Source organism: Colossoma macropomum, unplaced genomic scaffold (genome assembly GCF_904425465.1).
Source record: "Colossoma macropomum unplaced genomic scaffold, Colossoma_macropomum, whole genome shotgun sequence".
In the NCBI taxonomy this organism is placed as follows: domain Eukaryota; kingdom Metazoa; phylum Chordata; class Actinopteri; order Characiformes; family Serrasalmidae; genus Colossoma; species Colossoma macropomum.
Genome location: NW_023494791.1, coordinates 4563579 through 4578375, shown reverse-complemented (window position 1 = coordinate 4578375; position 14797 = coordinate 4563579). Strand labels below are relative to the sequence as shown.

Here is a 14797-nt window from a genome sequence, read left to right as displayed (position 1 = left end):
TAAGTTTCTCTGCAATGAAACATTTCACACCAAACCACTCTGAATGACTTTTTACATCTCACTGATGATGCTGGTGACACCGTGCTGCTCCTGGACTGGGCAGAGTTGGGCAGCAAAATGATAGCCTTATGCTAATATTGGCAGATGTTGTTTAAAAACTCCAGCAGCACTGCTGTGTCTGATCCACTCAGACCAGCACAACACACACTAACACACCACCCCCACGTCAGTGTTACTGCAGTGCTGAGAATGATCCACCACCCAAATAGTACCTGCTCTGTGAGGGTCCATGGGGGTCCTGAGCACTGAAGAACAGGGTAAAAGGGGGCTAACAAAGTATCAGAGAAACAGATGGACTACAGTCTGTAACTGTAGAACTACAAAGTGCACCTATATAGTAAGTGGAGCTGATAAAATGGACAATGAGCGTAGAAACAAGGAGGTGGTCATAATGTTATGCCTGATTGGTGTATATATATATATATATATGTAAATTTGCAGTGCTGTGCTGCTTATTGGGACGTTGTAAATTGTACTGTACTGTAGAGCCTCATTCATATTGGTTGATAATATCAGTTGATATTGACGATACATGCCTTTGTTGGTATCGGAAGAAAATATTGCCAATAACGTGATAAGAATAAGCACTTTTTGATCGGAATTTGAAGGAGAAACCTTAGACCGCAGTACCACTGGGGAACCCAACATGTGGAACCCGTTGTTTAACTATATCACAGCATAACAGGCTGAACACAAAATACCATCGTGGTTAAAATATAACAAAATCATGCATAGTGCATCCAACCTATAGCGTGAGAATAACATGTTATAGCACAGCAAAGTTTCTATAAAGAGAACTGATGAAAAGTAAAATCATTCTGGGTAATTCCAACAACACATTTTATTTACCACTGAGTTTCTGCTGTTTTTATTGAGTTTTGGATGTGTGACCATTGATTGATTCCCAGTTTTCCATCTAAACAATCATAACAGTCATATTTATGTGTAATATTATAAAATATGATCCAATATTATCAGTTATCAGAATTGCTAGCATTGTAAAATCTTTATCAGACATCACTTTTAAATATTGGTCAAGCTCTACTGTTCTGCCTCACATTAAATGGACAGACCTCTCCTTGAAACCCCCACTAAAAAGCATGCTGTGGTAATCCAGCTAACTTCAGGCCTCTTGTCTTCACAGATGAAAGAGACAGAGTGCAGAAAAAGACATTTACAAAATGGATCAACCAGCATCTCCTCAAGGTAAGACCTCAGCTCTCAGCGTCTGTGGTAGCACTGTCTTGTATGATGTTGTGAGGTTGATGTTCAGATATTATAGAATATATGGATATATGAATATCACATTCTGAGCATCTGTGCAGTTTATATAAGGTGTCATTGTCTTCTATAGTGAATACTAATGCAGTGAATTAGACGAAGACCACCTGTAATAACTACAATATGTGCTGATGTGTTTGAGGTTTAAGCAGTGGTGGACGAAGTACGCAAACCATGTACTTGAGTTAAAGTAGAGATACCCAAGGTAAAATATTACTCCAGTAAAAGTAGAAGTTCCTCCCTTTAGACCTCCACTTGAGTAAAAGTACAAAAGTATTTGCCTTCAAATGTACTTAAGTATCAAAAGTAGAAGTATTAAAAGATTATTTACGACTTTAATGTCCTATTACCGTTTTTTTAACATGACTCATTAACTTTATTAACTCATTTTAGGTGAAAATACTCCAGTGTCACTCTTGGTAAACCAGTCTTTTAATAGAATGTCATTAATTAGTGATGCTGATGTCTATTACATTATCATAAACACAAAACACTGAAGGCAAACAATTTCCATCAGGTAGAACTGAGTGGCTCTGAAATCACTTTTTACAAACAAGCAAAGTTTCAGTTTAAGATTAATTCACAACTTAGTTACAAGTTTAAGTTTAGTAAAAACTTTAAACTCAGATTCACAAATGAGTTTCCTTTACTAAACTGCATCTGTAGGTCTCTGTTCATAAACATAAACTAGCAAAAACTAATTTACTATAAAATGAAATCGTGTTTGTATAAATTCAGAATAAAGACACGTCAGTCACAACTGCATATGAGTACATATTTCTATACTGTGGTCTATTTACACAAAGTTAGGTTAGTTCATCATTTATGTTGGATAGACACTCCCACAATTTTACGCTGCTGCACTGATGTTGAACCGTGTGCTGCACTGGGTCGGTATGACCAACAGGTCAAAACAAGCTCAAAACAAAGTGCGCTGTGGCCTGATTGGTGTTCTTAATTTACGCTTATTTTGTTTTGACATGTTACGTTTTTATGCACACAGAAGACAAAAGGAACGACAGATTTCTCAGAATGTAGTGGAGTAAAAAGTCAGATATTTGACTTCGAAATGTAGTGGAGTGAAAGTAAAAAGTCACCCAAAATGAAAATACTCCAGTAAAGTACAGATACATGAAAAAAATACTTAAGTACAGCAACAAATTACATTTACTTCATTACTGTCCACCACTGTTTTTAAGGCAGTATACCTCTACTGTATCTCTCTGTTTGGTAACACTATTTGAAAGCTGCCTGCATAAGGACTTTATAACACATGAATAAGTGTTGAATTATGTACTTATAAAGCAATAGTTGAGTATTTATGAACAGCTTATGTCGTTAATCGCAAGATGACATAGAATGTTTAAGAAGTAAATGTAGTAAGCCTGGCATTTTAAGGTGTTGACATAAGGCTGACATTTATTCCTTTGGTAACACATTAAAAACTGAACTTATAAATACTTATAAATATATACAAACTGAAATGTCTTCATCTAGGCTTCTTCATAGCCTTGTATAAGCGCCATCATTCGAGAAGGACATAGTTATGACAGTGTTATAAATGAAACAAACTGTCCTTCACTTCAGTTTAAGGTCTCTTATGTCAGTACAATGTTATTTACTTTATAGAACATCTTAAGCTGTTCATAAATGCTCCAGTATTGCTTTATAAATATGTTATTCAATGCTTATTCACGTGTAATGAAGTCCTTATGTAGGTAGCCTTCAAATGAAGTGTTACCCTCTGTTTATTGGGTTACCAGGGGTTCAGAAAAAATAATTTCCATAATAAACCATGAGACGTAGTGTTTGTGTTAATTGTAGAAGAGATGCTGGTATCATTTCCATGATCATCAAAACAGGTTGTCACTTGAATCACAGTAACACTGACTCTATTTACCATCTTAACAACTTCCAAACTCGAGAATATTTGCTTTTGTTTTGCTTGAAAGGCGTGTCTCTCAAAAGAATAACATTTTAAGCTGGTTTGCCTGCATTAGTTTGTCTCCTGTGCCACTGTGCATGTACAGAACTGCAGGGCTGACTCAGACGGACTAAATTACAGAGTCCATTTAGGCAACAGAGCAAGTGATAGCTTGTTGGAAGCGCTTCTGGATTAATGATTATAGCTGAAGTTAGGGCTTAATGATGTAAAAAATTGATGTATGAGTCTGAGAGGGCAGCGGCTGCTCCTATATCAGATCTACAGTCACCTTTTTGAGCAGCTGGCCATGCGTTGGAGAAGAATGCTGACCGCTGTGCCAGTGTGTGATTGTCCGGTTGCATCAGTGCGTGGCTCTGAGAACGAGAGAGAGACTCTATCATCTCGTCCCACTGCTGGGAATTCGGCCAGTGTACATTGCAGTGCTGGCTGTGGGTGGCCGATGGCAAACCTGTAATTCAGTCTGAGCTGCAGTAGTAATCTTGCTGTAATCTGTGCTTTACTGATGTTACTTTAATGATGAAGTAGTGTATTTTAAAAAATGGTAAAATTAAAACATTCAGTCTACGCAAATTAGGCATACAATATATTATATACGAAACCTTGTGTCTCCAGAATGGTAACTTTAAAGAAGAAGGAAAAAAAAATCTTAAATTTGAATGAAAAATAATGGAAAAAGATTTTTACCAAGTTACTTTTAGAACATTTTATTTGCTCCGATGTGAAATTTAAACACAGTGTAAAGGGCAGCTGACATTTTCAAATTCTGTAATAAAAAACAACAAGAAATGGAAGTTTTGTTCAGACAGCGACAATATGTTTACTTAAGCTGCACTATGTAAGATTTTTTTCTGTTAAAATGAAAAGAAGTAGTGTTACTGAGTCAGGAGAGTTACTGAGGCATCGAGTCGAGAGTTTTTCACACCATGTCGTACGTCTTCACGCATCAGCATCACTTGCACAGACTCAAAAATGAGCTCTGGCTCGATGTTTAGGTCTCAGATACAACATTATACTGATGAAGATGTGATGACAACATTAGATAATTCACTCACATCCTCAGAAGACGCGTCCTTCACCAAGTAAATGACCTGTATGAGGATTTGCGAGATGGACATAACCTGATCTCATTACTGCAGGTCCTGTCTGGTGAAAGGGAGTGTTTTTGCCTTCTCCTGTAAAGTTACTGTTTTGGAGATACTTGGTTTTTTTATATTTTCCCCTCACTCTAAGGGCCCAATCCCATTTCTTCTTTTTACCCCTACCCCTTGTTTTCGAGTGTCACCCTAACCCCTTGGAACTGAGTTACAAGGGGTAGTGGTTGAAATCTTGCCCTACGAAATGGCCCCCTTAAACCCTCAGGCTACTAGTGGTGCTCTGTAGGTGGCCCAGCCCATCTTCAGTGATAGCAGAGGAGGGTAAAGTACAGCAACCTCACTCCTGGGCTTTAGTTACATTTAGGGCATCATATGACAATTAATGCTTTGAATGATGGTTTAAGACAATTATTTATTATTGCCCACCACTAATTCTTCAGTGATATGAAGCTGAAGTCAGATATTCTCCAGCTTCTTGTTTGAATTTTCCCGTTCCACCTTAAATGGTGCAGCAGTTGCATTCTGGCGCTTCAGGCGTCACAACTGCGTGACTATTTAAGGTGGAACGGGAAAGTTAGCTAGCTAGCTACAGACACATTAGCATGCTATTAGCGATATTTTCAAACACTGCAGTGTTATTTATTACCGTTTTATACAACAGTTAGTTCCAGCCACGCAAGCTGATTGGTTGAGATTGGTTCTAACCATGCTGTCATTTCACCATAACATCACTCCACTGTTGTTGCTAAGCAACAACTTTGACAGCTGTAGGAGACGCTCAAGCCATTTGAACGTTTTTACTTCTTAAAAGCAGTAGAACACCGAGAGGGAATGTGTTATAGTGAATAACATCACGGCTGTGATGATCTACGACCAAATCACAGCCGTGATGTTATTTCGTGATCACACACTCCCTCTCATGTTCCATTGCTTAAATACTGCCCAATCCTTCTGAGTAGTAGCCGAAAGTTGCATGGTATCATATCAGGATGTCTGTTGCTAAGATGTTTGGTTCTTTCTCTCGGTTGTATGTCATTGTGGAAGATTTCTTCTCGGGGTCAGAGGGCCCAGCTCTAGCGCTGTCTGCAGTGCAGGGTTCTGCTGCGAAGGGGCGCAGTTTTCTGACCCAGGACTGAGGGCCTCGGATCTATTTTGGCTGCTCAGCTGTGGCTGTGGGGGGATTAGGAGGGAGAGGGCCGGGTAAAAGTGGGTTAGTGAGCCAGAGCACTCAGTGACTTCAGCGGCGTGGTATTCGGGACTGGCCACTGTGCACCATGCAGAATCTGAATGCTGCCCAAGCTGTGGAGTGTGAGAAGCCTGAAGATAAGAATTCTGTTGTTAGCGAGTAGCTAGCATGAATAATACAGAACTGAGGAGGAAGGAGAAATTATGCTGTTTTAAAAGAATGGTTTTCTGAAAAATCTAATTTCTACAGTTTGTCACTTACCCCAGATGTAGTTGATTCGTGGAAGCATATTTCAAGTCCAAATTTCACTTCTTTAGTTTAAAACTGGAGCTGCGAGGCTAACATGGCTAACAAATACTAGTCCTCAGTAGTCACCGAAATTAGCCCAATTTGATTCTGTAAAAATACATTACCAAACCTTCTCTCAGGCAGCATCCAGGTCTTCATTATGGTCGCGCAGATTTGTCAGTGTGGTTTAAAAAGTGAACACAAGCGCTGGCAGCCAAGTGGAGGCAGTCATGGGCTGGAGGTTATGGAACCAGCCATGAGACCGGAAGGTCGCCGGTTCGATCCCCTGAGCTGACAGGACATGACTGAAGTGCCCTTGAGCAAGACACCTCACCCCAACTGCCCCCCCGGGTGCTGTGGATAGGGCTGCCCACTGTGCTCACCGCCCCCTAGTGTAACTAGTGTATATGTGGTGTTTCACTGCACAGATGGGTTAAATGAGGAGGTGAATTTCCCTATTGTGGTATTAATAAAGGGTAACTTAACTTAGACAAACCCTTTTAGGACTCAGAGCTGATCTAGAATCAGTATTTGTGACAATGACCATTATCAGTATGGAGTCATCGGATCCAAGATCAGTCCTGCTTTGTGAATGCCAGCCCTGGTGTTGTCTGAAATGGCGTGAAGCTTTTTTTCATTTTCATAGTTAACAGTAAGTTATACTTCGCTGTCATCAGCAAGTTTGCACGACCTTAATTAAGTCCTGATGTGGTATGAGTGAGTTAAGAGAAGTTTTGGGGGTGCACTTTTTACAGAAATTATTTGGGTGACTATTAAGTTATAGTCTTTGTTAGCAATGTTAGCATTGTAGCTCCAGTTCTAAACTACAGAAGCAAACGTGTCTTAGCTGATTGACTACATCTGGGGTAAGTGGAAAATCGGGTAAATCTGATTATTCGCCAAACCATTCCTTTAATTATGTTATACGCAATATTAAAAAGCTCTATTGTGGCTAAGAGTCAATGAAAGCTTGTGTCATGCAGTGGAAAAAGGCTGCATAATATATACTGTTTATTAGCATTGTTGAATAGCTGATAATGGCGGGAAACTCTGCTTTCAGATAATCTTTAATTTACGTATAAGGGTCATTCTCCATTTGGAGGGGAAACCATGTCACAAAGGTTGCAGGGCTTTAAAAGATGCTTAAAATATTAGGCACAGCTCCAAATGTCAGTATGTACATTTACACAGTTGACCTAAGATTAAATAACACTTTTCTCTTATGATTCTCTGATTTCTCTTTTTTGATGCTGTTTTATAGTCGCTCTGCATCTGTAAAACAGCTCCTGACATAACAAATTTTCTACATTTTTAATATAAAATAATATTTTAGGAGGTTTAACTGAGGAATGTGTATAAACCAGATTCATATTTACTGTTTATATCAATGATGTTATACTACATTTAAAAAAATGTATTTTATTTTAAAAATTCACACAGAGATTTTGATCACTGCTGTTATCGGGACTCTTATTTTACATTTTACCACAGTATTTTCAGCTCTATTAAACTGCATCTTTGGGTTGAGGCTCATCGGAGAGGAAGCACCTCAAGGCATGAGAAGTCGAGTCACACTCGCTCACTATATTTCATTAATTTATTAATAATTTTGTTTATACGGCTGCACATAACTTCTATGTGTAACTGGTGTTTTGTGCTTTAATGGCTGTGTAATTAAAATTTGTCAAAATAAAGCCAGAAATCATTTTTATTACTGATTTTTAATAGTTGCACAAGGTCACCTGACCACCAACGAGTCAGCCAATTTACAGAATCCTCAGTTTTAACCAGAATATTACTGGAGTCACCGTCACTGGTGTCACACCATGTTCATACAACACCAGTGACTGTAAAATATGTTTGGAATTGAGCTCTCCTTTTTGCATATATGATAATAGGAGATATTAATAAACATATTAAGATTATTTAGTTTTGGGATGAAAAAATTAGATTTTTTTAAATGTATCCACCTGAACTCCCACTCCAATGGAGAATTACCCATAAACCACCATGTCTATAATTTTATGTGTGTGTTCTTGTTGAATGAAGCTGTTCATGTTAATCCAACCAAAGTAAAGCACTTGGGTCAAAATGATGCAGGCCAGTCTTTAACTGGTCACATTATTGCTTCACCAAGGCATATTGCAATATGTAGCAATACAACTGCGATACTCATGTTTTGTCTATATAGTGCGGCCCTACAGTAGAGCAGTGGAGCAGTGCATGGATATATTTACCCACAATATTATAAAGAAGCTAAACTACTAGTTTACGCCCTCATTAGCAGTCAGTACGTTTAGGACAGACATGTGGGCTTGATGGTGAGGTATAAACAGTGTAGGTGTAAGTTTTATCTAGAACAGACAGTAAATTCACAGGCTGTTGTAGTTACAGGTGAGTTTCTTCTGTATTTTTTAGAAAAGCGGAATAAAACTACAGAAATTTGTCAATTTTTATCCCATAGCTTCTTACGTGTAATATAATGTTTATGTTAGCAGGCCAGTAAGTTATGAATTCACTGTGTAACGTCTTCTGCATGTGTCTCACAGGTACGAAAGCACGTAAATGACCTGTATGAGGATTTGCGAGATGGACATAACCTGATCTCATTACTGGAGGTCCTGTCTGGTGACACATTGGTGAGTAGTATTGTCTCTATCACCTTAAATACATCCATGTTTACTGTCCAGTATGTCTACTGTTGGCTCAGTATATGTGGAGCGGTAGCGTTTGAGATATTGAGGACACTTTAATCGTGTAAGTTGCACTTTCTTGTGGTAACCTCACAATGCTGTAAGGGCCAGTACAGTAGCTTTGGTAGCTGCAACAGTCCACATCAGAATATGTCACTAAACTCATTCAAAAGGCCTTTAAAACATACATTTCTAACTTGCTAGACCTTTTTTGTACTCTACTGATACTTTTTGTGCTTTTGTGCTTAATAGCTTAATAGTGGTGCATCTAACAATGCATTGCAAGAATCTAAAATTAATTCATAGACTGCACATTACGTGAGATTCTAACATACGATTGGTTGATTAGCACTACATTTGAACCATGGCTCATCTGTATGTTGCTTTTGTACTGTTTTTAACTTTTTGTAAGTACAAATCTGCTCTTCTGATGAGATTTGCTGGAGGCAAAAGTACCATCTGTTTTAATAAAGCATTTTGTTTATTCAGAGTCAGTTACACTGTTCTGCATTGCATCAGCTGGATGCATCAACCGTGTAATGATGACTGGTATCAGCTATTGGGGAATTCTTCTTTGACATCTGTTCGCCAGTCTTATTCCTCTGCATATGTTCTGTTTAAATACCTGTGTTTAAAGTTATTGGAGTTTGCAAAAGGAGACATTTGTGTGTCGATGCTGTTGAACCCTGGTTACTGAGTAATTATGCTGTATTATTAATCATATCGCTGTTGTCGGAAGAAAACCTTGTGTCTCCAAAATGGTAACTTTACAGGAGAAGGAAAAACCCTACTTTACTTTTAATGCAAGTCAATGGAACCAGATTTTTTTCCAGATCATTTTAGGTCATTTCTTTCAGTCCGTTCATCGTGAAATTTACACACAATGTAAAGGGTAACATGTATTTTCAAATTATGTCAAAAACTGAAAAATGTAAAAAAAAACTGAGATACAAGGTTTTCTTCCGACAACAGCGATATACTGGACACCAATCAGCAACATCTTCATAAGGGACAGGCACTCAGTTAACCATTCGTGGTGCAGTTTTTTTGAATACTGAGATCACTTTTCACTTATTTGTTATGGGAAGATGGAAAAAATATACAGGGCAATTGAAAGAAGCATTGGCTCTATACATGAACAGGACAGCTTTGCTAGTATCTGAGTGCCTTAAAGGGGAATTGTACCACTTTTCCAAAATGTCTGTGTAATTCAGTCGTTGAGATGTAAACAGAGTCATTCAAAGTGGTTTGATGTGAAATGATTCATTGTAGAGAAACTTACCGACTCAGATTTCTTTACAGTGGTGGTGATAGGAACCAGGGGTCACCATGACTACAACACAAGACATTTTATTTACTATCCAAAACCACCAGTGAACCTGCACATCTTCTGAGTTTTATATGTAATGTTGAAAAAAAAAAGTAAAATAGTGAAAAATCTGAAAAAAGAGAGTTATCTTTGGGGACTATTTTGCTATACAACACTCTGCAGGTACCCCTCCGCCATGAATGGATTTAAAAGTACATTTTAGGTCAAAACCATCGTAAAAAAAAACGTCTCAGGCATTAATAAGTCACATAAAAGCTTTCTGTGATGTAGCATTAAATGCTAGGTACCCGTCACCACCACTGTGAGCAATTCTAACTCTGTAGGTTTCTCTAGAATGTGCCATTTCACATCAAAACAATCTGAATGACTTGTACATTGCAACCATTTAATTGTGCAAAATTTAGAAAAATTTGTGGAATTCCCCTTGTGAGAACACCATGAGAACACTGCTATTGACATATTATTAAAGGGGAATTCCATCATTCCTAAAATGAGTAGTATTATTATATTTATTATTTTATTTTGCTTTTTCTTGCCTAGGGTTAACTAAATATCTGTTCATTAACTCTTGGAGATACTCATATGTCAAAATTAGTCAGAATCCGCATCCCTAATATTCAGCAGTACAGTTGGTCCAGTTATAGGAGACTGTGCTGCAGTGATGCTGATTGGCATCATTAATGTGGCAGTTATTCTAATTCATATAAATGAATTGTGTGTGGTCAGTGCTGATGTGTATTGCTGTCGCCAGTTGTAGCTTTTGAGGAGGCACCCAAATACCTCCGGACCTTAGAAATTAAACATCTAAATTTTCCTTCCTTTTTTTTTTAATTCTCCATTATTCAGTCATTGAGATGTAAACAGAGTCATTCAGAGTGGTTTGGTGTAGAGAAACTTACAGACTCTGATTCCTTCACAGTGGTGGTGATAGGAACCAGGGGTCTCAATGTCTCATCACCACCACTGTGAACAATTCTCAGCAAGTTTCTCTACAGAGCAGAGAATTTCACACCAAACCAGTCTGAATGACTTGGTTTACAACTTACCCATTTGATTATGCAAGAATTTTAAAAATTGATGTAATTCCCCTTTAAAGCCTTTCATAAATTAAGCTACCAAAGTAGTTGAAGCTCGTCTGCTCTAAAACAGGCCTGATTCGCCTGTGAAATTCTCTGTATGTAGCCTGAGAATTCCCCAATAGCTCTGTTAACTCATGATATCTGTCATTTCAAGTCTGTAAGCTAGGCCTGTGCCTGGTGACAGTTTGCAGGGTTACTGCAGAAACAGCCCCCTGTACAAATCTGTGGTATGGTATTGTTTAGGAGCCACAGCGTCAGATTTCAGACGTCAGACAAAACAGCTTCAGGTCTCAGTAAACATACTGTCATATCTCAGCTCTTCTACAGTCAAACTAAGCTAAGCGACTGCAGACACCGCAGCATCAGACGGGAAAGTTTGTGTGGCGTTCGCTGTTCTGTTCTTTCATACTAGATTAATTGGAGTTTTGTGGCCAAATTAAAGATTGCAGTAAAATACAGCCACAACTTTCAAAGAACTGTGCCGTTATGTATATATATCTTTCGCTTCATTCGCTTCTGCATCCGCTTCAGAGTTAGGGACCGTCTCAAAATGACTGAAACAAAAGGTGTTGCTATTATTATTATTTGCACTGTTATTATTGTTGTGCTGGTATGAGTGGATCAGACACAGCAGTGCTGCTGGAGTTTTTAAACACTGTGTCCGCTCACTGTCCACTATATGAGACAATACTACCTTGTCAGTCCACCTTGTAGATGTAAAGTCAGAGACAACAGCTCATCTGCTGCACAGTTTGTGTTGGTCATCCTCTGGTCCTTCATCAGTGGTCACAGGTCACTGTTGGCTGGATGGTTTTGGCTAGTGGACCGTTCTCATTCGCACCAGCGCAACACACACTAACGCGTCAGTGTCACTGCAGTGCTTAGGATGACCCACCTCCCAAATAATACCTGCTCTGTGGGGGTCCTGACCTTTGAAGAACAGGGTAACAAAGTATGCAGAGAAACAGATGGACTACAGTGCTCCTGTATAGTCAGTAGAGCTGATAAAGTGGACAGTGAGTGTAGAAACAAGGTGATGTCCTTAATGAAGTGGCTGGTCAGTGCACATCAGGAAAAAAAGAAATTTCTTTAAATTGATCTATATAAGATAAGATTTGCTTCTGTAATATGAACTTAACTTATAAAGTGTCTCTAATACAGTGTCTGGACACATCATCAGCAAATGTGCTTAGAGATCTTTTCTTCTAGTAATTTTTAGATGGTCCCTAACGCTGAAGCTGGAATGAAAAGTGACCGGACCCTGGTTTAACTGTTTACCGTGGTTATTTTCAGCAGGGTTAATAAGAGGATTCTCTTACCGGCACAGGCCTACTGTAAACACTCCCTAGACCAAATGAGGAGCTTCACAATTCCATTTTAATGAGCAGTAATGGCCACCTTGTCTGAGAGCTCTTCAAAAATTGCTGTCCTCTTTCTTTTGTTTACTTTTCTCTCTCCTCTCTCTCCCTTCTTCCCCTGTTCCTCCCTCTCTGCTCATCTCTCCTCATTTGTCCACCTGTCTGTGTGTCTGTCCTGTTCTCGCTTGCGTTCCCGCGGGTAAGCCGAGGGAGCGCGATTTTCTGAAGACGTTGCGGTTGGTGAGTGCGGCCGAAGCATGCGCGGTTGAGCGGCATGGACGTGTGCAGGATGATGATGATGAGGATAAGGGGGTAGGTGTGATCACCTGCCCTCCTTCCTCCCTCAGTAACAGTACTAACGTAGAGTGTGCAGTGACCATTAATCAGAGTGCCAAACCTGGAGAGCTTGGCTTCTTGATGGTGGACTGTAGGAATTCAGGGGTTGAGATAGGTAAACACCATGCACTGCATTGTTCGAGTAGAGCCTCTGCCATTGATGGGGTTGCCATGGAGTGCTTCAGAATGTGAGCCTGGCCTCTCTCTCCGTTTCCAGCCTTAGAAGCTTGCACTGTGACTGAATGACCCAAATCAAATTCCTTGCACTTCATTGCACGATATCACCGGTCATATTGGTGATATCACTTATAAATCCATACATTTTCTTTGCTTTTTTAATGTAGTAGGGCCTGACCAATGTGAAAATTGAGTGACTGATACCAATTTTAAAGATCCAAAAGGATGCACATCGGCTTATATTAAGGAATTTGTTTAAACAATAAAGGAACTCCAGCTAAATAGCGCTTCACTGACTGGGATTTGATTTGTGGAATCAACTCTGAACATCCTGCATTCATGTGTTTCATGTATTCTTTCCATGAGATCCATTTAGGGTGTTTATTTCCAAAAAAGTTGGGACGCTGTGCAGAATGTAAATAAAAATAGGATGCAATGATGTGCAAATCAAGTAAACCATAGTTTTAAAGGAAAATACTACAAAGACAACAAATCAGATGTTGAAACTGAGAAATTTTTATTGTTTTTTGAAAATATGTGCCCATTTTGAATTTGATGCCACAACACATTCCAAAAAAGTTGGGACGGGGGCCTGTTTACCTCTGTGTTTCATCGCTTCTTCTTTTCCCAAAGTGTTTGGGAACTGAGGAGTCCAGTTGATGTAGCTTTGAAAGTGAAATGTTTTCCTGTTCGTTTTGATATAGGATTTCAGCTGTTCAACAGTTTGGGGTCTAATTTGCAGTATTTTTCATTTCATAATGCACCAGATGTTTTCAGTGGGGACAGATCTGGACTGCAGGCAGGCCAGTTTAGCACCTGGACTCTTTAAATACGGAGCAATGCTGCTGTAATACATGCAAAATGTGGTTTGACATTGTTTTGCTGACATAATCAAGGCCTTCCCTGAAAAAGACGTCGTCTGGATGGCAGCGTATTTTGCCAAAACATGTATTTATTGTTCAGCATTAATGGTGCCTTCACAGATATGCATGTCACCCATGCCATGTGCACTAATGCCCCCTATACCATCATGAATACTGGCTTTTGAACTGTACACTGATAACAAGCTGAGTGGTCTTTAGCCCAGAGGACACAGTGTCCATGATTTCCAAAAAGAATTTCAAATGTTGATTTGTTGGACCACAGTACACTTTTCCACTTCACCTCAGACCATTTTAAATGAGCTCGGGCCCAGAGAAGGTGGCAGCATTTCTGGATCTTATTTATATACAGTTTCCACTTTGTGTTTTAGGGTTTTAACTTGCATATGTGGATGCAGTGATGAACTGTTTTTACAGACACTGGTCTGGTCAGAAGTGTTTCTGAGTCCATGCAGTGATTTCCAGTACAGAATCATGTCTGTTTTTAATGCAGTGCTGCCTGAGGGCCCAAAGATCACGGCCAGCAAATACTGGTTTTTGGCCTTGTTCCTTACATACAGAGATTTCTCCAGATTCTCTGAATCTTTTAATGATATTATGTACCGTAGATGATGAAAAGCAAAAGTTCTTTGCTATTTTATGTTGAGAAACGTTATTCTTGATTGTTGCACTATTTGATCATGCAGTCTTTCACAGAGTGGTGAACCCCTCCTCATCTTTACTTCTGAAAGACTCCGCCTCTCTGAGATGATCTTTTTATACCCAATTACATTACTGACCTGTTGCCAATCAACCACCAGGTGTTTTTTTTTTATCATTTCACAACTTCAAATTCAAAATGGGCAAATATTTTTCAAAAAAAATTCTCAGTTTCAACATTTGATATGTTGTCTTTGTACTGTTTTCAATGAAATATAGGGTTTAAGTGATTTGCATATCATTGCATTTTGTTTTTATTTACATTTTGCACAGCATCCCAACTTTTTTGGAAATGGGGTTGTAAGTTTGTGACTTTTATATGGGTTTACATACCAAAATTAAACTCTTTATCAGATAAACAGGGTCTTTTTCTTACATTGCTTTTAAGAC

The 14797-nt window shown here is 38.9% G+C and overlaps 1 protein-coding gene across 1 annotated transcript in view; it reads left to right on the top strand.

Annotated features, from left to right (window-relative positions):
* Positions 1-14797, top strand: part of dst (dystonin) — a 277698-nt gene that overhangs the window by 74613 nt on the left and 188288 nt on the right. The window contains 2 exon segments of the mRNA XM_036573677.1: positions 1205-1266; positions 8404-8493. Of these exon segments, the coding sequence (XP_036429570.1) occupies positions 1205-1266; positions 8404-8493 (152 nt within the window).